Genomic DNA, 25,962 nt, shown 5'->3' on the forward strand with positions numbered 1-25,962 from the left:
TTTAAGAAAGAAAGCTAGTATAATGCAGAGACAGAATCTGGTTACCCACTACATTTTATGTAAGGAAATGCTTTGAGTTAACCTTTAAAGATAATTTCCTCCCCCTTCTCTGAAAAGCCCCTCAAGGCATAAGGGAATCTCCTATATTTTTTATGTAACATTTTATATAATCTGCATATCATTTAAAAATAAAATTTAAAAAAAAGTCTCTCAAATGTCATACCTCACTCTTTCCCAGTTAAAACAGAGCTCTGTTATAACCTTAACTGATGGTAGCATAACATTAAGAATGTAATTAATAGCACTGAAATATATATTTGAATGTGATTAAAAGAGGAATCTTTAGGTGTATATATGCTATTAGAATAAAATTTTTTTAAAAATCCATGCAACCACATAACACAGATTAACCCTACATTAAACCATGGACTATAGTTAATGGTACAATTATAAAAATGTGCTTTTTTATCAATTGTAACAAATGTACAACATCATTGCAAGGTGTAAAATCAGGTGGTAAAGGGGAACCCTGTATTTACGTGTGATTTTTTTCTGTAAACACACAATTTCTCTAATAAAATAAAATAAAAAAGGTAAAACAAAAACAGATGTACTTCGTTAAAGAAATTAAAACAAACATACATAAAATCATGTTTTATATAAATAATTTTTTCAGGGTATCTAGCACAAATATTCCATATGATTGGTCAGGTTCTCATCTCAAAAATTCTGGTAACTTGGGCAAGGACATGAGATTTACATTACCAAATCACAGGACATGTGCTGCCTGGGATTGCAATTTCTATAAAAAGAACAAGAATAAACTTTCAAAGTCTTTACCAAAAAACCCAAAGATGACCTTTTACGTAAAAAAAAAAAAACAAAACTGATGGGGGGTCTGTAAGAGGTTGAGATAATGGTAAAGAGCCTGACACATGCCTGTTTCTGCTCTCACTTAAAATGAATATTAAGAGATTTCACTTAACAAATGCAAAGCAAAGAGGATCTCCAACAATAACAAAAAGGAAAGGATTAAACCATTCATTTCATTAAGGTGAGAAAAGAGTAGTCCATGTGTAAGAATTTTATGAGGAATGTTTTTGTATAATAATAAAGTCTAAGTATGTGATTAAATTTTCCCGCAAAATAGGGTTAAACTTAACTGTAGGAAATGGTCTAGTAGTCTACACATTAAACTTATTATTATAACAAACATTTTCTCACATTCCTTGGGTATTCAGAGAAAGGGCTGACCTGACTAAAGGACTGAAAAACTGAAGAGAGTGAGGAAAACACTATTGGGTATTTGGGGGAGTATGGGTACAAAAACAAAAATAAAAACAAAAACAAAAACACCTCAGACTATCCATCAATAAATATAAATAATGGTTAAAAAGATAATTTAGGAAATCAAAAATACAAAAACATTATGAAATACAGGCTTGACATTTCATAAGGAAAATGGGAGACATTCGTGTTCCCTCATTTAATAAAATTAATACCTACTTTTATAATTAAAAATAAACCAACACTTAAAAATAATAAAAGTTAAATATTAATTACAAAAAAGTTTCAAATTTTAAAAATGTAAAACAAAGACCATCGTTCCATTCCCAAAGATAAGTGCTATTATGTTTCTATATTGTCTTCTAGATTTATTTCATACTTTGATTGTGTTCTATAGCTGTAATTATACTGCAACCACACTGTAAAGTAACAGATTATAAAGAAAGACTATAGGAATTTTATAAAGAAAAGAAATAAGAAAAGTAAAATAAAAAGATTATGACACATCAGACTAATAATTGTCTAGATCTCACAAATAACTAAAATTAGGAGGAATGGACTAACAGATTCCAGTCTTTGATAAATTTGTGGCATTTCCAAATTAACAAATGGAAAACATGATTTATAGTAGTGGAACTACAATCTAGTGAAAAAAAGAACACTGTATACCCCGACCTGGAAAACCTGTTTAATAACCCTCCACCTGGAAGATAATGAAATGATTCCATGCCCATTTGCTTTACTACATGTCAAAGAACTCATAGGGATCTTTTTATTATTATTATATATATATATTTATAAGGATCTTGTGATGATAAAATAAGATACCATACATGTGTAGTATACACACACATACTTTGGAAAGAAAACTGAATAAATGAGAAAAAAAACTACAGTCTAGAATTTAAAATGTATTTGTCAAACTACTCTATAAAATGGGGAACTGAAACAGATAAAAGAGGAACAATAAAGGAAGGTGAGAGTGAGAGGGGGAATGGAAGCAAAAAGAGGGAGGACATTTCCATCAGAGACATTACTGTTGTGCAATCTCCTAATGGGTATTCAATTTTGCCTTGATTCAAAATAGTACATTTTAACTTTTGCCACTAAAACCATTAATTTCAAAACAACTAATTTCTCTTTCGAATTTTTTATTCCCCCATATTTTTCATTTTTCTTCTAAATGAAATCATAATTGTTCTCTAGACTTCTATTGACTTTTAGAACTAGACCTACTCCTACACTCCCTAAGACAAACATACCATCGGATTATAAATTCTTAGGGATCCACCTAAGTTAATTGCTCAGTACAACCAGTACAGTGTCTATACTGCATACATTCATATACCTAATTTTTTTAAAGCTACCTATTAATGCATTGGTTCACAGAAAAGTAAGAAATCAGTAAGCATTTAAATAGTTACTATAATGTGAAGGCACTCTGCTCTCATGATACTCTCCCATGAAGAACTTTAAAAGAAATTAGATAGTTTCATGAGTTTAGAGATATATCAAAACACATTAAGGTATATACTTTAAATATGTGCAATTTATTTATACTTGAATAAAGCTGTTTACAAAAATCGTTGAATATGTTCAACCTTTATTCTCTAGAGAATAATTTTCACAAAACAGTCCATTTACTGAGAAATTAACTAATTAAATCAAAGCCACTAAACAAATCTCTTATCAAAAAGGAAGAAACTTTTTATACATAGAACAAATCAAATCAAAATTTAAAGGAAAACACAAATGTTTCACTGATTCTGCATATTAAGAGGATATGCCTAAATATACATAAAACTACTTTTCCTCTATTTCTATAGTTTTGCTTTATTTGAACTTTATTCTTAATGTTCATTAGTCTCAGGAGAGCTGTCTCATATGAACCACAGAATGCTGTCAGCAGTCCCATTAATCTCTCAGACAGTTTTTCACCAAGGTTAAATTCAGATACTTATCTTTATTAATAAACTCAAAACAAAGCCCCACACCACTAGCAATATGAGACCCCTTTCAATATACTACACATTGCCTCAAGAGAATGTGATTAAAACTCAAAAGGTGTATTTGAGTGTTATTGCTCAAAGAATAAAAATATATAAGGTAAATATACTCAGCTAAGGGAAGATGACATTTCTTTTGTTAAAATATGTGAGGCTCTTAAAGGGTTATCTATGAAAGAATATATATATATTAGATGCTGAATCTAAAATATATCATCATTCAAAAAAATTTTTTTAAATATAACTAAAATTTCAAATTTTTTATAATTTATAACTCAATAATGATAGCTGCAATTGATGAATAGCTATGTAAATGTAAAATAGTTTTACATTGCTTAAGATAGGCTATAAAGAAATTTTAAAAATAGCCCTTAATCTTAAGGTAAATATAAACAATCAGGAAAGGAAGAGAAAAATGGATAATTTAAAGCATTTTATGGGAAATTATAAAGTGATACATTGAAAAGTATAAAGTAATAAAATATAATTAAACATGCAAACTGAGGGAACAACGAATATGGCAATAATAAGGATAGGAGAGAATTCATAAACAAAGGTTAATTTTAAACAGGAATCTTTAGGTGGTAAACCAGGAAATTCACAGAGAAAAGGTTCTACATTAAGCAAAAAAGGACAGAGTAGGAAGTCAATAAATTATATTCAAGCCAACATCAATACTTTCAGCTTGACTAGAACACAGTAATTATGCTAGTAAGTATCTCCTTAAAAATGAGTATAGCAACATTTACAGGATTTGGATGATGACAGAGTCCAAATGCCAGGCTAAGATGCTTGTGACTGAGAGTTCTTCATATCTATCAATACGACTAAAATCAATAAACATTTATCAAGAACCAACTGTATGAAAAGTATCAAGACATGGTTCCCTAATTCAAGCATACAGGGGGAAACTGACACATAATTAGTATATAATATAAGGAAAGGTAAAATAACCTGTAACATCAAAGCAGAAACAAGTTTTGATGGAAGTACAACAGGCATGATTTATTCCAATGTAAGGATTTAGTCAGATTTCACAGAGAAGGGAACATTTGAGCTGAACCTTAAAAGAGGAGTAGGTTTTCAATAGTGGGCTTTTCTAATCTTACTACTCTTATATTAGTCAAATTAGCTGAGACTATGCTTCCCTATAGTGTTTCTTTGGGAGGTTCCTGTTGCTGGGATTTACCTAATTTCACTTCTTCACAGAGCAATTACTTATAAATTTTACTAGAAGACCACTTCTAACATATCCTGCATGCATGCACACACACCCATATTTTACGAAGCCTATCTACTGTTCATAGTGTCCTCACAGCACTAAGGCACAGTGACTGGTCAATAATAGGCACTCAGTGAATGTTCATCAAAGACAACAAATTATTCTGAAATCTGATTTAGCCAATTAAAGTAAAATATAGCTTTTAGGAAAATGTTAATGTAGCAACTTCAGAATTGACTCTAATTAATACAGAGTTAAATTCTGAGTAAGGGAAACAGTTTGGCAAAAATGCAGCCTATTAATATAAGAGGCACTATAATTAAAAAACATGATAATCACTAATACCTGCTTCACGTTTTCACTATTTACTATTAGTGAACAATACTGGAATTTTAAAATAGTTTAAATGTGAGCATATATGGACCATTTCAAAGAAACTTTAAGTAACCATTGTATAATCAAATCTTTAGAAAGTTATGCCAGGCAAGGCATTCCAAAGGTACTCAAGGGCACTGCATTTTGGTGAGCATGTGACAGAAAAAGCCGGCCAAGGCAAGTATCAATATCTGACTGTCTACTATTTCTGAGGCCAATAAGGCAGACTGTAAGGCATTTGTCTAACTTACTGGATGAGCGAACTCAACTGTGCTGTCCTCTTCTTTTTCAGCCTCTCAGCAGCACTGACATAATGTACTTATCCCTCCCTCTAGAGACAATCTTCTCTCTTGTCTTCTGTGATGCCATATTCTATTTTTTTTCTGTCTAAACTTCTCTCTTCATTTTAGTCTCTTGTCATCGCCACCTCCTCCTACTTGACCCCTCTCTAAATGCTGAGAATCCTTGGGACTCAGCTCTAAATCATATTCTTCTCTTAATGTTTTATCTCTACATGTTATCAGATTCTTAAGGATTTTAATACGATTTTAAGCTGAAAACTCTTAACTCTGGCACAAAACAGAACATTATGCAGCACAAAGTATATGTGCAATAAATATTCACTGAACAAATAATTTGTCCAAACCTCTCATCTCATTTCAATCCATTCTCCAAATGCTGCAAAAAAAAATAGTACTCTCAAATTGTAAATCAGATCATGTCACTCTTCCACTTAAAATGTTTCACAATGGTTTCTCACTACTTTTAAAATCTAAACGTCATATGATGGCCTATACAGTCCAACTACTGAGCCACAATGGCTTCCCTGAGTTGGTTTTTTTGATTGTTTTGCTTGCTGTTTGTTTTTTTTTCAGGAGGCACTGGGTCCCGAACCTGGGACCTCTCATGGGGAAGGCAGGTGCTCAACCGCTTGAGCCATATTCTCTCCCCTTGGCTTAGTTTTTTTATTATTTTTCTCCTCGATGAGATTCTAGAAGGGTAGGGAACATGTCTTTTCGTATTGTATAACCAAATATTAGCAAGAGTACCCAAGACTTAGCATTTGATACATTTATACTACATAAATTAAAGACATTTCAGATATGGTTAAGGAAGATGAGTAAAATTACACCTAACACCTTGGAGGAATATAGACAGTCAAGGTACATCAACTCTAAAACACTCTGGCCTTAGGATGTAAAATCAAATAGAGAACATAGTATTTGCACTGCAAATTTAAGTAGGAAAAAAGCCCAAGAGATCTATCTCATATCGTTAACTATGGTGGTAAGATGTTTTTTGAAATTCATAGCTTTCTTATTTCAATCCATTAAAATGAGACAGTATGGAGTAAGTCTAACCAGAGAATCAGCATAAATAAGTACAATCAGAGAATCAACATAAATAATGTAGTTCCTAGACATGCTAAAAGGAAACACCCAGGAACTTTATGCACTGTTTCCCTTTCCATACTAAGTGAGTTTGTTTGTCAATTGTGAAATATGAGTATATTATCAACTCATCACTAATCATATCTTACAAAGATTCAATGAGACTATTTGCTAATCCTTGGTAATTAGTACTATCAAAATATAGGCAGGCATATTCATTTTTAAAAAATCAAGTCAGGGAAGCGAACTTGGCCCAATGGATAGGGCGTTCGCCTACCGCATGGGAGGTCCACGGTTCAAACCCCGGGCCTCCTTGATGTGTGTGGAGCTGGCCCATATGCAGTGCTGAAGCACTCAAGGAGTGCCCTGCCTCACAGGGGTGTCCCCCGCGTAGGGGAGCCCCATGCGCAAGGAGTACACCATGTAAGGAAAGCCGCCCAGCGCGAAAGAAAGTGCAGCCTGCCTAGGAATGGTGCAGCACACATGGAGAGCTAACACAGCAAGAAGACACAACAAAAAGAAACACAGATTCCTGGTGCCACTGATAAGGATGGAAGCCGTCACAGAAGAGCACACAGCAAATGGACACAAAACAGACAACTGGTAGGGCGGGGGAGGGAAGGGGAGAGAAATAAAAAAAAATAAATCTTAAAAAAAAAAAATCAAGTCACATTGATTCAACACTTAAGGATTCAATTACAGTATTCCATAACTAAAATGTTTTTTTTTTAACCCCACTTCTTATGGGTTTTTTTGCTTGCTGTCTGCTTTCTGTGTCCATTCGCTGTGCATTCTTCTGTGTATTTTTTAATTTTTATTTATCCCCCCCTCCCTGCGCTTGTGGCTTGCTTGCTGTCTGCTCTCTGTGTCCATTCGCTGCATGTTTTTCTGCCTTTTTTGCTTGTCTCCCCTTTTTTTAAAAAAGATTTATTTTTTATTTCTCTCCCCTCCCCCTCCCCACCCCAGTTGTCTGTTCTCTGTGTCCATTTTGTTGCGTGTTGTCCTCTTGTCCACTTCTGTTGTCAGTGGCGTGGGAATCCGTGTCTCTCCCTGCCGTCATCTTGCTGCGTCAGCCCTCTGTGTGTGCGGCCATTCCTGGGCAGGCTGAACTCCTTTGCGCTGGGCGGCTCTCCCCATGGGGTACACTCCCTGCACAGGAAAGCACTCCTTGGGCGCACCTTGTGCACATCAGCACTGTGCGTGGGCCGGCTCCACACGGGTCAAGGAGGCCCGGGGTTTGAATCGCAGACCTCCATGTGGTAGAAGGACACCCCATCCACTGGGCCAAGTCTGCTTCCCTTGTCTCCCTTTTTGTTGCTTCACCTTGCTGAGTCAGCTCTCTGTGGTGCTTGCCGACTGAGTGGCACTCTGCGGTGCTTGTGGGTGAGCCTGCCTTCACAAGGAGGCCCCGGGGACGCAAACCCAGGGCCTCCCGTATGGTAGACAGGAGTCCAACTGATTGAGCCACAGCTGCTCCCCATATGTTTCTTATTATTTCTTTAAAATTGAAAACCTAAAAATCCATTAATACAGGTATGAATTAAAAATCAAGGTACTTCAATATAATGGAGTGTTATGCAGACATTATAAAACTTACTCATGAAGACTATGTAGAAAATGGAAAATGTTTACCATATAGTTATACTGCAACCTAGTAAGAATAAATATGTATGTCAAAAAAGATCAAGAAAGAAATACAGGGAAGCAGACTTGGCCCAGTGGTTAGGTCATCCGTCTACCACATGGGAGGTCCATGGTTCAAACCCCAGGCCTCCTTGACCCGTGTGGAGCTGGCCCATGTGCAGTGCTGATGCGCACAAGGAGTGCCCTGCCACGTAGGGGTGTCCCCCACGTAGGGGAGCCCCACGTGCAAGGAGTGCACCCCCTAAGGAGAGCCGCCCAGCATGAAAAAAAGTGCAGCCTGCCCAGGAATGGTGCCGCATACATGGAGAGCTGACACAACAACATGACGCAACAAAAAGAAACACAGATTCCCGTGCTGCTGACAACAACAGAAGTGGACAAAGAAGATGCAGCAAACAGACACAGAGAACAGACAACTGGTGGTGGGGGGGGAGAGAGAAATAAATAAAAAATAAATTAAAAAAAAAAAGAAATATACAAAAATGAGTATAATTGTACTATTGTGTGTCTGAAATACAGTTATCTTTGTAATTTGTAAAATATGGTCCCACACCTCAAAAGGTAGACAATATAGTATAATAGGTAAAATAGAGGCAACCAGTTAAAGCAACAGACAATTATGGCTATAAAAACAAAAACGTAAAACTAATACATGAAGAATGGTTAATTCTGTCAGGGCAGGGTGCATGGAAATAGAGAAAAGAAGGAGAAGGAGAGAAATTTCTAGAAAGCTTCAAAAAAGAGGCTATGTCTGAACAGTTTTCAAGGATGAAATGAAATTTGTGAGGCAAACATGATGAAATTTTCCAGTGGGCATTTTGGATATACAGATCATAATGTCAGATAGTTTTGTTAAATATTACAATTTTAATGTTTTCAATTTGTTTACCAACCTAGAGGCTATATATACTAGCATGGCATTCACAGAAACCAAGGTATTTAAAAATTACAAATGCAAGTATAATAGTGTTAGGCTCTAATGGCTCACAATCCTTATAATCAAAAAGATACCAGGTATTTGTTAAACGTGCAGATTCCTGGAATCCATCCTCTGAACTTGATTCAGCAAATCAAAAAAGAATCTAGTAATCAATATTTTTAACAAAGCATCCCAGGTGATTCTGAAGCCAAGAGTCCTTAGACCATACACTGAAGTCACAACTTAAAGTGCTCATTATAACAATGTATTGTTGGGTTTTTAACATACATAGATGTAATATGTATAACAATAATAGCAAAGAAGGTGTAGAGCTATCCAGATTTAACGTTTCTTTATCTCACTGGAATTACATTAGTAGAAATGTGAAGTAGATTCTGATCAATTAAGTAGACTACTTTTTGAAACTGGAAAAGGTGATCGGATGGACTGGTGTAAGACAAGCAAATCATTAAATGACTCAATCTGATCAGTCTATTATAGATTCCCAATTGTGGAGAAGATGGAATCCATGTGCAAGAGCTCTCACTGAAATGAGTTCAAACCATGGAAATGTTTCACACTGCTTGTCTGTGGATTTTGCTATCCTATTTATTTTTGTCTTTTTTTTTTAATGTTACAATAAAAAAATATGAGGTCCCCATATACCCCCTAACCCCCTCATTCCACTCCTCCCCCCATTAACAACAACCTCCTCCATCATCATGAGACATTCACTGCATTTGGTGAATACATCTCTGAGCACCGCTGCACCTCATGGTCAATGGTCCACATCATAGCCCACATCTCCCACAGCCTACCCAGTGGGCCATAGGAGGACATACAGTGTCTGGTAACTGTCCCTGCAGCACCACCCAGGGCAACTCATAGTCCTGAAAACGCCCCCACATCACATCTCTTCCTCCCACTCCCTACCCCAGCAGCCACCATGGCCATTTTCTCCACATCAATGCCAGGTTTTCTTTGATTACTAATCACAATAGTTCATGAATAAAATATCAGTAAGTCCACTCTAATCCATACTCTATTCCTCCATCCTGTGGACCTTAGAATGGTTATGTCCACTCCACATCTCTATCAAGAGGGGGCTTAGATTCCACATGGATGCTGGAAGCAATTCTCCTGCTTTCAGTTGTAGGTACTCTTGGCTCCTTGGTGTAGTGGTTGACCTTCTTCACCTCCATGTTAGCTGAGTGGGGTAAGTCCAATAAACCAGAGGGTAGGAGTTGCAAGTCTGTTGAGGCTCAGTGCCTGGCTATCACATGGTCAGTCCAGAGATTCGGGTCCCCTGGGTATACACTAAACCCCAGCACCAACCACAGATCCATTGAAAGTAACAGGAGAGGCTTGGGACAAAGATCACATCTCAGTGCAGCTCCATCACACAGAAACACAAACTCCAAAATAAGGCCAACTGACATGGCACTGAACTCCACCTGCCATGACCATAGAACCTGTGGGTCTCTGTAGTCCTCAGAACAACCAATACCTGGGGTTGTATCTACTTTATCTGTTTCTGGGACTCTGCTGAGGTATGCATAAGGGCGACCCCTCTGATAACCTCTCGGCTCTTTTTGGAGACTCATAGCCATATAAACTCATTTGTCCTTTCCATTTCCCCCTTTTATTCAGGTCAAAAAGCATTTTTAACTCCTGGTATTGTATGAAGACTGAGATATTCTGCTGGTCTGAGTTGACCATTTTATTCAAGGTCATTTTCTAGTTACATCATCAGCTGGTACTTGGTAGTAATCCCTCGGTGCCAGGGAGGCTCACCCCTGGGAGAAAGCAAGGGACAATTAAAAAAAAAAAGAGCAATGTTTATCCAATTCATAAAATTGAGACAGTATGGTTTTCCTTGTTACCCTTATACCCCTCCCTCTTCTGGCCCACATTCCCCAAAAATGTCAAATTTCCATCAGTATTTCTATCAGTACAGACCCCTTTATAAACAAATATTTTGTTTTTGGCCTCAGGAGGAAAACCCAATATGCCTCTTAGGGACTAAGACAGGAAAATACGGAATATGTGTGTAGAAGAACACCTGTCTCTATTGTGGATGGTCTCCTCGGCAATATGGAGATTATAGTTTTAAGAATTTCATATTAGCATGATATTAATTATAATTAAAAATCATCTGAAATGTATACCTGTGTGTCCTCACCAAAAAAAACCAACAAATAATGGTTGTAAATAAAATATCTATTTGCTTCAAGGTTTAAAATTAAAACAATCATCAGGCTCAAGTGATTGATCTTCAGCTTCCCACATACAAAGTCCTGGGTTCATTCCCCAAGCCCAGGTACCTTAAAAAAAATAAAAATTAAAAAATCATAACCTCTTAGCAATCTGAAAAAAAATTAGTTAAGTATAGTGGAAAGACCATAACATTTGGAGACAGGTCAGGGTTTGAATCCTAGTTCTACCAATTAGAAGCTTATTATCTTGGTCAAGTTAAGTAATCTCAATAAGCTTCAGTTTCCTTACTTATATAACAGAAATGGTAACTTTACTGTTAACCAGTGTTAAATGAACAGTTTTTCAAATATGGTCCCAAGATACCTGGGGCTCTCTGGACTTATTCTCAATCATCAGTTCCTTTCTTTGAACTTTAAATGTGGTCTTTCATTTCAACAGTAATCTAAAAAGATCAATATGTAAATACAGGTTTAAATCATCAGCACTCTTACAACACAAACAACTAACTAAGCAGGACACTATTCTACTTTTCATGAAATTATAATTTAAAATCTCAATGTATAATTTCTAATATAGTATTTCACACACTGGCATTTGTATTCTTGGGAGAGGGAAGTGATACACTACACTTTTTAACCTTAAAGGAAGTATATATATTAGTTATGATTGAGAATCAAACACTAATTTAAAAAAAAATAAAAGAAACAAAAACAGCACAGTGCCTAGAATTTTTTTTCACATTTATTTTTATTTATTTCTCCTCCCCTCCCCCACTCCCCCCATTGTCTGCTCTCTGTGTCCATTTGCTGTGTGTTCTTCTGTGCCTGCTTGTATTCGCATTAGGAGGCTCTGGGAACCAATCCTGGGACCTTCTGGAGTGGGAGAGAGGTGATTACTCTCTTGCGCCACTTCATCTCCCTGCTCTGCTACATCTTATTTTCTCTCCCCTGTGTCTCTTGTTTTGTCATCTTACTGTGCCAGCTCTCCATGTTGGCCAGCACTCCTGTGCAGGGCGGCTTTCCCTGTGGGGCAGCATTCCCACACAGGGCGCCACTCCTGCGTGGGGCTGCATTCCTGAGTGGGCAGGCATTTCCCGTGGGCCAGCTCACTGTGTGGGGCAGCTTGCCCTCACCAGGATGCCCTGGGCACTGAACCCTGGACCTCCTCTATGGTAGACAGGAGCCCAATTGAGCCACATCCATTTCCCCTAGAATATTTTAAGCCCTCAACAAATGTTAGTCATGTTCCTATTTTTCCCATTCCTCTTGACACCATGCCCTGTCACCTGCTTTTATAAGGTAAGGCTAAATACTTTGTTTTTTACTCCAGAATGATATTTTCAGAGGTGATACAGGTTTTTTTTTTAACTTCTTGAATGAAAAATCCTGCTTTTAATTCTCTAGAACACAGATCAACAAACTGTTTCCATAAAGGGCCAGATTGTAAATACTTTGTGTTTTAGGGCCCATAAGCTCTCTCTTCCAACCACTCAACTCTGCCATAGTACCAGGAAAGCAGCCATAAACAAATGGCTGTTCCAATAAAACTTTATTTTCAGAAATATCACCCAAGTTAAGATGACTAAAAATGTTTCCACACATTGTCAAATGTCCCTTAGGAGTCAAACTCATCTCCAGTTGAGAACCACTCCTCTAAATGGAGTCCCATGAGACTAATTTCTCACAAAATTCTATTAGGAAAATTAAAAATTTTTGACTCTTAATGAAATGGGTTCTTTCTTTCATAAGATAATTATATAATTTCTCGTTTCCCTTATTACATTAGCATCACATTCTAATCCTAACATTTACCATTATAGATGTTTTTATATAGATAACCTCATTAATCTTCACATACATTATTTTTTTATGAAAAATCAAAATTTTATTAATTTTCTGGGCAAGAAATCTTCATAAGTGGTGGTATACACTTTCAAAGGATAATATCTACACAACTGAAGTCTGGTTGTCTCTCTGTGATGTAAGGAGCTGCTAAAGCTAGTGTCCAGATCTGTTAATTCATTCACATCTAGAAAATAGTTCTATTTCAAATCAAGGACGCCTTTTCCTTTTGTTATTAACTGTCATGCATTTATAAAAGTAAACTTCCCCTCATTTACTATTTGACTAAAAAGAAGTATGGTTCATAGAAAAATATCATGTGTTTGTTTCTTTTTGGACCTTAAACGACAACCATTTTATTTGTACATGATTGTGTGTTCAGCAAGTTAGGCTGGGTTCATCTGGGAGGTTCTTTTGCTGGTCCCAGAAAAGAATGATTTTCTCCTTCTAATCTCCTCAGTTTTAAAAATAATTAATAGTAGTGTTTTAATATTCTTCAATCAACTGAAGCGAAGGTATCACACCAATGCACACCGGTGTCAACGATAGGAGGTGATAAGGGCATGGGGTTTTTCTTTCTGGAACAATGAAAATGTTCAAAAATTGTGCTGATGAAAGCACAACTCTGCAATCACACTGACAATCACTGACTTTACCCTCTGGGTTGTATGGGTATAATCTTCACATACTTTTGAGTCAAGAACTCAAAAGAATTTGTAAGGAATTTGCCTTACTAGTTTTGATATAGAGAAACAATAAGTATTAACTTCATTATGGAGCTGAATATAGTGAAGTTCATTCATTAATAATTTTTTCACCCTTTTTATAATTTGGAGCTTCATTTAATTTTCTCCATAATTTATCAGAAATCTTTTTTGGATGTAAGGATATTAAAATAAACTTAGTAATAATTAATAACTATTAATGTAATCTGGATGTAAAATTTATTAAGGAAACATTTTTATTCCTGACAGACATAACTATAATTTTTAGCATAGTAAAGAATAAATGAAGGGGGGAAGGGGAAATAAATAAAAAATAAATCTTTTTTTAAAAAAAAAGAATAAATGAAGATACAAACAAAAAGAAAAATAAATTTAGTTCATGGCTAGAGTGCACTGAATACAGGTGATAATTTTTAAGAATTACTAGCATGATAACATAATTAAAGCACCACAAAAGATAAGTTATTGACAAACTGAAATTTACCTAGGGAAAAAAAGTTTTGAGATAAAGATAACAATGGTAGAGATGACCTACTAACTTTGCAAATATATCGCAAATAACACAGCATACTGTATAGAACTGGAATAAAACATAATCTAAAACTGAGTGGAAATTTCCATAATATTTAGCATATGATTAGCTAGAAAGAAAAATATTTTTCAAAAAAAATCCCAATTTACTAAATGTTACTTAGGAGAACTGGGTGTCAGTATAAAGAAATAATATTTTATGTCTTATAAGATACATCAAAATAAATTCCATATAGATCAATGAGATAAATACTTAGAATAAACACATACATACACGCATACTGAAACAGCTAGAAGAAACTAATATATTTAACCCTGTTATAGATGGGAGATAAATGAAAAAATAGCCATGAAAGGACAAGGCAGGCAAATTAGAAGTTTTGTTTTTTAAAAAATGTTTATAGAACCTTCCCCATAAGTAATCAGTATCAACTTGGAACTTATGCTCCCCAGTGTGACAGAGTTGGACTCATTTATGGTTTCCCTACACATGGTTCTTCTGCCCCTTCTATTTGAACTATAGTTAGTACTATACTTGATAGACGTTATTTCCAAGAGACTTTACTCTTTGGTCCATCCATGCACTAGTTGGGCCCTGAATCTAGCGGAATTACAACACCTACTCGCCAGTTCATTGGACTCACCCAGGACAACTAACAAGGTGATCATGGTGGACAATGTCCATCCCAAGGAACAGAGAAAGTCTATAACTGTAAGCAAGACAGTTCCATCCATCTACCCCTACGGGATCCAAGCCCCTGTCAATTAGAGGCAGAGGGGGCATCACCATCCCCAAATCCTCAAGACTGGGGAATGAAGAATGAACAATGGGTTAAAGTAGACTTACTATTATTCTACTACAGACTTATTATTATTCTAGCAATGGAAGAACTTTTATCATTGATGTGGAGGCAGTGGCCACTGACAGTTCTGAGGGGAGAGGGAAAAATGGTGTAATATGGGGCATTTTTAGGACTTTGGAATTGTCCTGCATGGATAGGGCCCATTAAATATTTTGTGATAACTTACAAAATTGTGTGGGACAAAGTGTAAAGTATAAAGTAAACTATAATCAATGGATAGTGACAATGCTTCAATATATGTTCATCAATTGTAACAAATGTACCACACTAACGAAGGACATATGGGAATCCCCTATATTTTTTATATAACATTTATGTAATCTAAAGTTTCTTTAAAATAAATAATTTTTTAAAAAATTAAACAAAAATAATTCATGCAAAATCAAAAAAAAATCAATATCAATAGGAAAATAATTGAATGAGAAAAAATATATATGGCAATCATTATTACTAAACTTACATAACACATGTCTATTCAAAGTAGATATAATATTATGCATATATCCTTTGACAGATAGCAAATATCAGTAAATTTGCTTACAGTGGGTATTTTCTGATATTTGGGAAATTTCTGATAAATTATTATCTGGAAAAAACACACAGCTTCATTAAACAAACATAACGACAAGAAGATGCTATTTTGTATATATAAAATTACAAAAACTAGATAGACTCAAAATGGCTATGGAGAATAATGGTTGCTAACATATTACTGGCTTAGCCCTTCGGGATAGAAATTTGGGAAAGGCTACAGCACTTCATTTACTTTGACCTAATAATTTTGCTTTGAGAAATGCCGAAAGGAAATCCCCCAAATGGGGAAAAAATTTGAGTGAAAACTGGGAATAAACAAAATGTCCAACAAAAAAGGAACTTCTATACAGCTAAGGAACTTTGGATTAAATTGGACACAATAAGTATACACCACATCATGAAGAATACAATTCATGGAATTGTTTAAAAGGATAATGCTAAGCATTTAAAAAGCAAAATGCTAAATAGTGTATATGTTATTGTTACAAATGAGTAAAACTCAAGTTTAGAGCAAAATTTGGAAAGAAGTAAGCAATTTTATAGATTCATTTTCCTAGTACACTAAGCAATGGCACATGACCTGAGTTTAAAAAAAAAAAAAGGAGAAACCAAATCCAAGAAAAACTAAAGTATGATATAAAATGTTACTTGAAGAGTATTAAAAAAATTCTCAAGGAATGGAGGTAAAACACAAATTACAAGTGTGACTAAGAAACCAGGCTACAATAAAGTACTCCATTTCAATGCTATGTAAATATGTTTAAATAGATGAATTTAGGTTGAAAGATACACAAAAGTCCATGTAGTCTTACTGTCTTATAACTTCTTTTTGATACATGAAAACAGATTCAAAAGGTTAAATATCTTTGTTTTTCAGATTTTATTTGGGAAATTTTCAAACATAAAAAAATGTATAGAGGAGGACATTATAATGAATTCCATGCCATCATTGCTCAGCTTCAATAATTATTAAAAAATGGCAAGAGCCAATGTAGCTCCGTGGTTGAGTGCCTGCTTCCCATGTACAAGGTCCTGGGTTCAATATCCAGTACCTCCTACAAAAATAACCACTACTATTTTCATTAATTCTGTGCCCTATGCCACTATCACTGGAATTTATAAAATAAACCCAGACAAGTTATGATTTAGTATGTACCTCTAATTATTTACAATAATACATTTAAAATATTAAAACATTCTTAACATTTGATATCCTGTTACATGTTCACATTCTCCACTGACATATAAAATGTCTTTTTATACTTGGTCAATTCAAGTAAGGATCTAATGAGCTCTAAACACTGGATCTGCTTGAAATTATATGTTTCATAATTTAAAAATTATCTCTAATACCCATCATATTTCTTTTCCTCCCTTGCCATATATTAGCTGAAAAAATCAAGTCTTTTATCATATAGAATTACCCATTATCTGGGCTTGGCCGATATCATTTCCAGGATAAGTGACATATCCCTTTATCTCAGATACTTTATTTAAACTTTTTGATCAGATCTAAATTGGACTCTTTTGACATGTGTTGTGTTCGCCCCAATGCATCACAGCAGGAAGCTCAAATAGTGTATCTATTTTTCAAGAGATTGAAAGATTTAACAGGTGGTTGGGGTGGTATCAAACTGTTCCATCCATTATGAGTCCCCATCAACATTTCATTTGAGTAGCCATTGATGACCGTTGCCTAACTCCATTGTTTATTTAGTGATTACAAATGTTAATTTTCTGAATTCTATAATTCTTTCCATATTTGTTAACTGGAATTCTTTGATAAAAAAGAATTCACCATCATTAATTACTTTATTTCCCTGAAATACAGTTAATCCCTGAAAGGCATATGGCCATCAGGCAGTATTTTTCATAACTCTAATATGGATCACTTAACTGAGACACCTTGGAAAGGCCACTTACTTAAATTCCAAATAAGTTTTCTTTATATGTAAAATATAAATAATAAAAGCTGTATTACTTGTCTGTCATTTATATAAAGAGAAAACAAGAGATTATATATGAAAACATCTTTGAAAGGGTACTGTCATAACAACTGATAGAAGATTAGAAGCATACCTTTTGGTTGACAAAGACAAACTGGTAATAGAAAGCATGTTTAATCAGGCAGAAAGAGGAGACAAATGAAACAGTGAAGGAGCTAACATAAAGAAGGGCTTGGCTTACCATAAAATAAAATATTTTCTATAATTAAAAAACAATATAAGGGAGGGTGTAGCTCAGGGGCTGAGCACCAGCTTTGGACATACAAGGTCCTGGGTTCAATACCTGGTACCTCCTCAAAACAAAACAAAACAAAACAAAACAAAACAAAACAAAACAAAAAACCCAAAAAACAACGTGGTCCTAGGGCATGAAGTAGTATGGAATTGAAATCTTAGATATAGTCTAATTATTAAACAATTTCGGGGAAACGGACTTGGCTCAGTGGTTAGGGTGTCCGTCCACCACATGGGAGGTCCGCGGTTCAAACCCTGGGCCTCCTTGACCCGTGTGGAGCTGGCCCATGGGCAGTGCTGATGCGTGCAAGGAGTGCCCTGCCACGCAGGGGTGTCCCCCACGTAGGGGAGCCCCATGCACAAGGAGTGCGCCCCATAAGGAGAAGCTGCCCAGCACGAAAGAAAGTGCAGCTTGTCCAGGAATGGCGCCGCCCACACTTCCCATGCCGCTGAGGACAACAGAAGCGGACAAAGAAACAAGACGCAGCAAATAGACACAGAGAACAGACAACCGGGGGAGGGGGGGAATTAAATAAATAAATAAATCTTTAAAAAATAAAATAAAATAAACAATTCCATACACTATAAAGATGTTAATTCAAACTTGTGAACCATGAAATAATTTCCTATAAAAATTATAGTGAAATTGTTAGCTAGAAAGGAAAAATAATATCCTTACTGCACATAATATTCTAAAATAAGTTCTAGATGGATTTTTAAAAGTAAAGGTAAAAATGGAAGCACATTACTTAGAATTATTTATAGGTAAACATTTATGTACACTCAAAATGGGGACAAGCTAAGCAAAAAACCCATGGAAAAAAGTTGCCATTGAAGAGAGAGAGACTTGAATTACATAAGCAAACAATTGAAAATTCCGGACATGAAAATGTACTCACACTCACTGGTAATAGAGAAATATATATTTTTTAAGAAAATGAAATATTTTTCACCCATCAGACTAGCAGGGGGGTGAGGGGAAGTGGAAGGAAGAGAAAATTACCAACTTTTTTCCCTCTATAATAGGTGCTTTTTTTTTAAAGCAGTTTTACTGAGATATATTCACAAACCATACACTCCATCAAAATGTACAATCAATGGCTTTTAGTATACTCAGTGTTGTGTATTCATCACCATAAAAATTTTTAGAACAATTTCATTACTCCAAAAAGAAAAACTCCACACCCCTTACCAGTCACTCCTCAATAACTCTATCCTTATCCAGCCCTTGCCAACACTGTTTACAAAGGCTGTGGGAAAATTATGTATTCTGCTTTTTACCAAAAGTTCATTCATTTGAAGAATTTAAACTGTCTTTAAGAACTATGTCTTTTATAATCAGAAAAAGTAATAAAAATGATAATTTAAAAAAAGAAATTAAAAAGCAGGGTCTTCATGTCTGAAAGGAATTTGTTGTAAAGCTTAAAAAATGGCATCTGCATAGCAACTCCTCCATCTCTCTCCAATGATTATGCAATTGTGGTACATGCACTATAGCACATCCAATTAGAAGTTTTAATGAGAGAAAAACAATTTAGCATTGCCTTAGCAGGAATATCAGAAGATTCCAGCAAGTTTATAGTATTGTCTTTATTTTTTTTATTTTTATGAGCTATGTCTTTATTTTTTTTTTAATGTTACATTCAAAAAACGAGGTCCCCATATACCCCCCACTCCCCTCACCACACTCTTCCCATAACAACAACCTCCTCCATCATCATGGGACATTCATTGCGGTATTGTCTTTAAAAACTAAGCCTTTATCATAAAGGAAGAGAACAGACGACAGATCCATAAAGTCTCAGTTAAAATCATGGCTTAGCCACGTAGAAAGTCATATGGATTTGGGTAAGTCATTCAATGTCTCTAGCATATTTCCTCATCTGCAAAATGTGAACAATACTACTCATTGGATTGTTGTAAGGGTTAGAGTAGGGCCTAGTTTAAATTACCCCTGGGGACCTAATTGGCTCTTATCATATAGTGGTCCTGTTTAACCTTATCTGTGAATAATTACATTTATATATCAATTCTCATTCCTTCATGAAGAGAAAATATATAGTTTAGATGACTTATATTATCATGAAATATTCTCTCTAAATGGAATGTTTTTAAAGAAGAAAGGAAGGCGAGATAGTGGGAGGAAAGAAGGGTGGAAGGAAAAAAGAAAGAAAGAATGTAAAAAAGAAGAAAGACATACAAAGATAACAATACATATTAATGAATGGGATTGGCAAACACCCTGAAGCTCAGCAGAACCCACTCTGTCATAAAACTTACCGATTAAGTGTGATCAACTTGAAGCAAGATGAACTTTCTCCTATGCAGAAGCATCCTCACACAAAGCTGTGGAATAAAACTTGCCTTTTCTATTTAAAGTCATTCCTTTACTGCTAAACAGTTGGTCTGGGAGGAAGGCAGCAAGCAGGGTTAGGAAGAGAAAAAAGAGGAGGACAAAGATGAAGAGAAAAGCAACATGCAATTATGGATCAAATCTCTTTGTCTGATCCTTTCAGATTCTCATATTCTAACCTGTAGTTGTTGAGAACTGTCATTGAGATTGTCCTCCCTCCGCCGAGCCTCCTCTAGCATCTGTGCACTCTTCTTTTTTTCCACCTGTTCCTTGTGCTTCAGATTTGCTACCTTCTTATTCTGGTCTTTCACTTGCCTATTGATAGGGGGGAAAAATCAAGTTTTTCATATGTACTCATAGAAAAGAACATATTTATTTGCAGACTTACACCAATGACACCATAGAAGCACTAAAAGCTAACAACGCATTTCTGCTGCAAATCATCTTTAAAATTCCTTCCTACAAATGATAGCAAATTGTTCACAATGATATTTCAGTTTTCCTCTAAAGAACATGTATTTCAGCATGTCCTTTATTAAGCTCAGTGAAATTATAAACAAGAAAACCATGGGTTACTTTAAAATGACAGAAAGAAGAAACCAATTCAGAGATGTATGTTGGAAATATAGGAACAGTCTTCTGGCATCAATGCTATGAAATATTAGAATAGCTGATTATGAAAGGTTTGTAATACAACTTTATTATTATTAAATATTTCAAACATTCAAAAAGCTATATATGATGTATATGTAGATAAAAAGAACAATAATGATAAAAAGATCTGGGAACAAGCTTAAGAAATAGGTCATTATGGCCACTTCTGTAGTTCCCTAGGTAACTCTCCCTATCCTACTGGGGAACTGTCCACCTACTGAGAAGCGTCTACCTTGATAATTTTTTTTTTTAGGTACCATGGCTGGGGATTGAACCGAGGACCTCGTATGTGGGAAGCCAAATTTTCATCCACTGAGCCACATCAGCTCCCCTGAGTTGGTTTTTTTGTTTGTTTGCTATTTGTTTATTTTTGTTGTTGTTGTTTAGGAGGCAGCAGGAACTAAACCCGGTACCTCACATGTGGTAAGCAGGTGCTCAACACTTGAGCCACATCCATTCCCCTCTACCTTGAATTTTATGTTTAAAAAAAGTCCCCTTGCTTTTATTATAGTTTTTTATAGAGAGGAATCCCCTTCATTAAGTTTTGCATGTTTCTGAACTTTATGTATAAAGTTGATTCTTTCCTTCCATACTGGTCAGTGAGTGTAGTGTTGTGGCTTTTAGTCTGCTCACAGTGTACCATTTTCACTGTGGTGTAGCATAATATATGGCAAATGTTTTAACACATTCCCAAGATGATGGGCATTTGTGTTGTTTTCCTTTTCTTGCTATTACTAACAATGGTGCTAGGTACATCCTGATAAACCTTTATAAGAGTTTCTCCAGGCTGTAGGTCTAAAAACTGAATTACTAGGCCATACAGTAGAAAAATATTCAACATTAGTAATTATTTTTCAAAAAGTTGTATGATTTACATTCTCACAAGTAGTACATAACTAGTGTCCATTACTTTCTCCACATCTTTACTAACACTTAAGTGTTACTATCAGACCTTCTTAATTTTGCCAATCTGGTAGATATAAAATACTATCTTATAGTTTTAAAATGCAACTCCTGACTATTGAGGCTGAATAGTTTTTCATATTGTATTTGTCAATTCCTGTTTTCACTTCTGTGAAACAATTATTTGTGTCTTTTGTCTGTTTTTCAATTAGGATATCTTTTTCTTATTAACTTAAAAATATTATTTACATATTCTCAATAATACTCTTTCATCTGTTATATGCAAATATTTTCTTTTAATATGTAAATTATTTCTTTGCTTCATGGTAGCTATTCATTTATAGAATTAAAAAATTTTTCAGATATACCAATCTTCTCTATGGTATGCAATTGCATGACTTTTCTATAAACTCTTACCCCATCCCAAGTTCATAAAGATATTTTAAATGTTTTATAATTTAGTCTTTCACACTGAAGTCATTAATCTGCTGAAACTGACCTAATGCATGGTGTAAGGTAAAGAAATAATTTCATTTTTTGACTATAAGAATAAAATTTCATTTTTTACATATAATCATATCTAAATGTCCCACATTGCTACTTTTGTCATATATAATGTTTCTATACATATGCCTGTTTTGTGGCTCTCTACCCGATTTCACGGGTAAGTTTGTCTATTTCTATGCCATACCCATACTATCTCAGTTACTAACCTTTTTGAGAGGTCTAATTGTCTAGTTAAGACAAGCCTGCCTACCTTGTTCTTCTTCAGGCCTATTTTAGCTATTCTTGGCCCTTTACAATTCTCATATAAATTTCAGAACCAGCCTGACAAGTTCCACCAAAACAACAAAAGCAACAAAAACTCAACAACCACCTTTTTGGATTTTGACTGGAACTGCACTGAATCTATGTACCAATTTGGGTAGAACTGACACCTCCATGCTATTGAATCTTTCAATTCATTATCACAGTATATCTTTCCATTTAATTAGGTCTCCTGAAAAGACTTTCAACAAAGTGATATAATTTTCTCCATAAAAGACTTGCATTGATTTTATGATATTTATTCCTATGCACCTTATGTTTCAATGTCATTGTAAACTGCAGACATGATATCATTATACACTACACATCTCCCCCCTAAAATGTGCTTTTTATTTAACAATGCAAATACTATTCTTAACAATACTAACAATAATTCCTTAGTAGCATCTGATATCTAGTCTATATTCAAATTTCACTAGTTGTCTCAAATAAACTTTTTTACAATCATCCTGTCTGAATCAGAATCCAAAACAGGTCCACATATGGTTTCATTAGATCCCTGAGGGCTCTACTAATTTAGAGAAGTACCTCATCACCTCTTTGATTGAGTCATTTAAAAAAAAAAAAAGATCCACATTCAGGTTTATCTGTTTACTTCCTTGTTATGTCATTTAACTTGTTCCTCTATCTCCTGGTTTTACTTTATTTTTCTTCTTTTTCTTCTTGCTTTTTTTGATGAAAGTTATTTTTAAAGACTGATTATATTTAGTTTAAACTTTTCAGGCAAGACTATTAAATGAATGGTGTTACACTTCACATTGACTCACATCAGAAAGCACATAAAGTCTGATTTTCCCACTCTGGGTGAGGCAACATTCATCAGTGAGTTACAGTACTAACACAACCTTTTCTCTTCTGTGTAAAGTTCCCCTTTCAGCAACTTTTCATTTAATGGCTCTGTGGCAGTTTGATATTATGTATGAATTCCAAAAAGAGATATAGATTATGTTTGTAAACTGGTCTGTTCCTCTGGGTATGATACCCTTTGATTTAAATTCAAAGGCTTTACATTTACTCGATTAAATCAAGATTAGGACTTAGATTTGACCATTGCATTAGGGCATGAAGGGTTGAGTCCCTGCCCCCTAGGTGGGCTATATAAACAGACAATCAAGAACAATCAAGACAATCAAGAACAATCAAGACAATCAAGACAATCAAGTCTATGGAGACTGCTCCACAGACACAGCAGAGACCCTGGGAAGAGAGATGAACCATTCACCTGATAGTTTGCAGCTGAAGAGCCCAGAGCCCAGAGCCCAGAGCAGCTGAACAGGCTTGGAAAGAAAAGAGCCCTACAGCCTTCAGCTTAGATAGGAAGGAGCTGGGTTCAAGGACCCAGAGGAAAGAGGGAAGGCTGAATTCCTTAAGAGGAAAGAGGAAGGCTGAATTTGCGCAGATGCCCGCTGTCTTGCTTCAACATGTGGCAACACACTTCAGTGAGGAACTAACCTTGAGCTGAACTCTTTAGGGCATTGTAATTGCAAGCTTTTACTCCAAATAAATACTCTTTATGAAAGCTAACAGTCTTCTCGTGCTTTTTATCAGCACCCCTTTTGGCTGACTAATACAGGCTAAAGGTACCAATGAACTTTTCCTGAATAAATTAATTCAGTATCTTTTTTTTTTAATTGAGGTGGAATTCACATGATATAAAACTGACCATTTTAAAGTGTGCAATACAGTCATTTAATATATTCAAATTTTTTACAATATTCTCACCCATCAGAAAAGGAAATGTTACACTTATTAAGCAGTCCCATCCTATCACACCTCCCTCTATCACTTGACAATCATTATTGTGCTTTCTGTAATGATAATGTTTTTTGAAATTACATTTTTCTAAGTTTTTTGCTGGCATTTTGACATACACTTGATTTTTTGTGCATGAATTTTATATCTGGTAAAATTGGTGAAAGATCCTGTTAATTCTAACAATTTTTCTGTGAATTCTATTGGGTTTTCTATGAAGACAATTATATAACACATATATAATGATTTTATTTTCAATCTTTACACTCTCTTTGTTATTGCCTTATTGAATTTGCTGGGACTTCCAGAACCATAATGAAAAATGTATTGATGGGAAGCAGATGTGGCTCAAGAGACTGGGCTCTCATCTACCATACAGGGGTTCCAGGGTTTGATTTCTGGGGCTTCCAGGTGAAGGAAAGCTGGCCTGTGTAGCATGGCTCAAGTGGAGAGCTGGCCCTCTCAAGTGCTAGCCTGTGCAGTGAGTGCTGGCCTGCGCAGTGCTGGCCCATGCCAAGAGCTGATGCAGCAAGAAGATGTAACAAAAAGAGACACAGAGGAGATACAATAAGAGATGCAGCAGACCAGGGAGCTGAAGTGGCACAAGAGATTAAGCACCTCTCTCCCACTCCAGAATGTCCCAGGATTGGTTCCCGGTACCACCTGAAGAAAAGACAAGCAGACAAAGAAAAACACACAGCAAACGGACACAGAGAGCAAACAACGAGTGCAAAACTAACAAGGGGTAGGAACAAATAAATAAATCTTTGGAAAACAAAACACTATTGAAACTGGGTAGCTTTGTTTTTCTCCTAATTCTCCAAGGAAATGCTTTTCACATTTCACCACTGAGTATATTTGCTGTAGGTTTGTTTTGTTTTATTCTTTGTAGAAATCTGTTATTTATTCCTTGTCTGCCAAAAGTTACTGTTGTTCAAATCACAAATGAGTAAATGCTGAACTTATAGAATACTTTTTGCTCTTTTGGCATTTATTGAGACTATCATTTGTTCTTCATGCTTTAAATTATTAACAGTTTTTACATAAATTTTTAACAATTTTTTTCATGAGATAAACTTTATTTTATATTTTGATCGATTTTTGTATCAATGGACTTCTTTGCTTCCTTCCCATTAAACTGTACACTTATAAAATTAAAGAAAAATCATCTGGCATGTTTATTATTTTGTGTCAGTCAGGAAGGCTTTTCAGAATACATAGTTTACCATACTATCAAAAACAAAACTATGGAATACTCCTTTTTAAGGTTTTGAAAATACACGTTCTATTTTGTGTTGTTTGGATGTGAATCTATCTATAGGCAAAAAGAAAAAAGGAAAAGATTCATAATTTCTAAATGCTTAAATATATAATTTTAATTAAAAGAAATTATTCAAAATCAAAGAGTAATTAATTTCATAGATGGTAAGAAAATAATCCATTCATTGATGAAAATGCACACTGATAAACTATTCAAAATTCACATTTCAGATCTCAACTTTCTATTACCTTGGATATCTACAGGATTCTGCCACAGAGAATACAATAAAACCAACTACCATTAGAATATATAAAAGGAAATTGATGCTTATATTTGTTTCTCCTCAATCATAATTTCCTGTGTTAATGTTCCTATTTTTATTAATCTGATATCAATCATCTCAACTAATGGAAAAA

General features: G+C 35.1%; 1 protein-coding gene across 24 annotated transcripts in view; it reads right to left on the reverse strand.

Moving 5' to 3' along the window:
• ERC1 (ELKS/RAB6-interacting/CAST family member 1) overlaps positions 1-25,962 on the reverse strand; it is a 661,999-nt gene that overhangs the window by 322,344 nt on the left and 313,693 nt on the right. For all 24 annotated transcript variants that reach the window (XR_011646640.1, XR_011646637.1, XR_011646639.1 and 21 more), the window contains one exon: positions 20,328-20,463. Coding sequence is in view for 17 of the 24 variants with exons in the window: in XM_058282535.2 (XP_058138518.1) it covers positions 20,328-20,463 (136 nt within the window). In the remaining 7 variants the exon portion in view is untranslated. The remainder of the gene's footprint in view (positions 1-20,327; positions 20,464-25,962) is intronic.

This window comes from Dasypus novemcinctus, chromosome 20 (genome assembly GCF_030445035.2).
Source record: "Dasypus novemcinctus isolate mDasNov1 chromosome 20, mDasNov1.1.hap2, whole genome shotgun sequence".
Classification (NCBI taxonomy): Eukaryota; Metazoa; Chordata; class Mammalia; order Cingulata; family Dasypodidae; genus Dasypus; species Dasypus novemcinctus.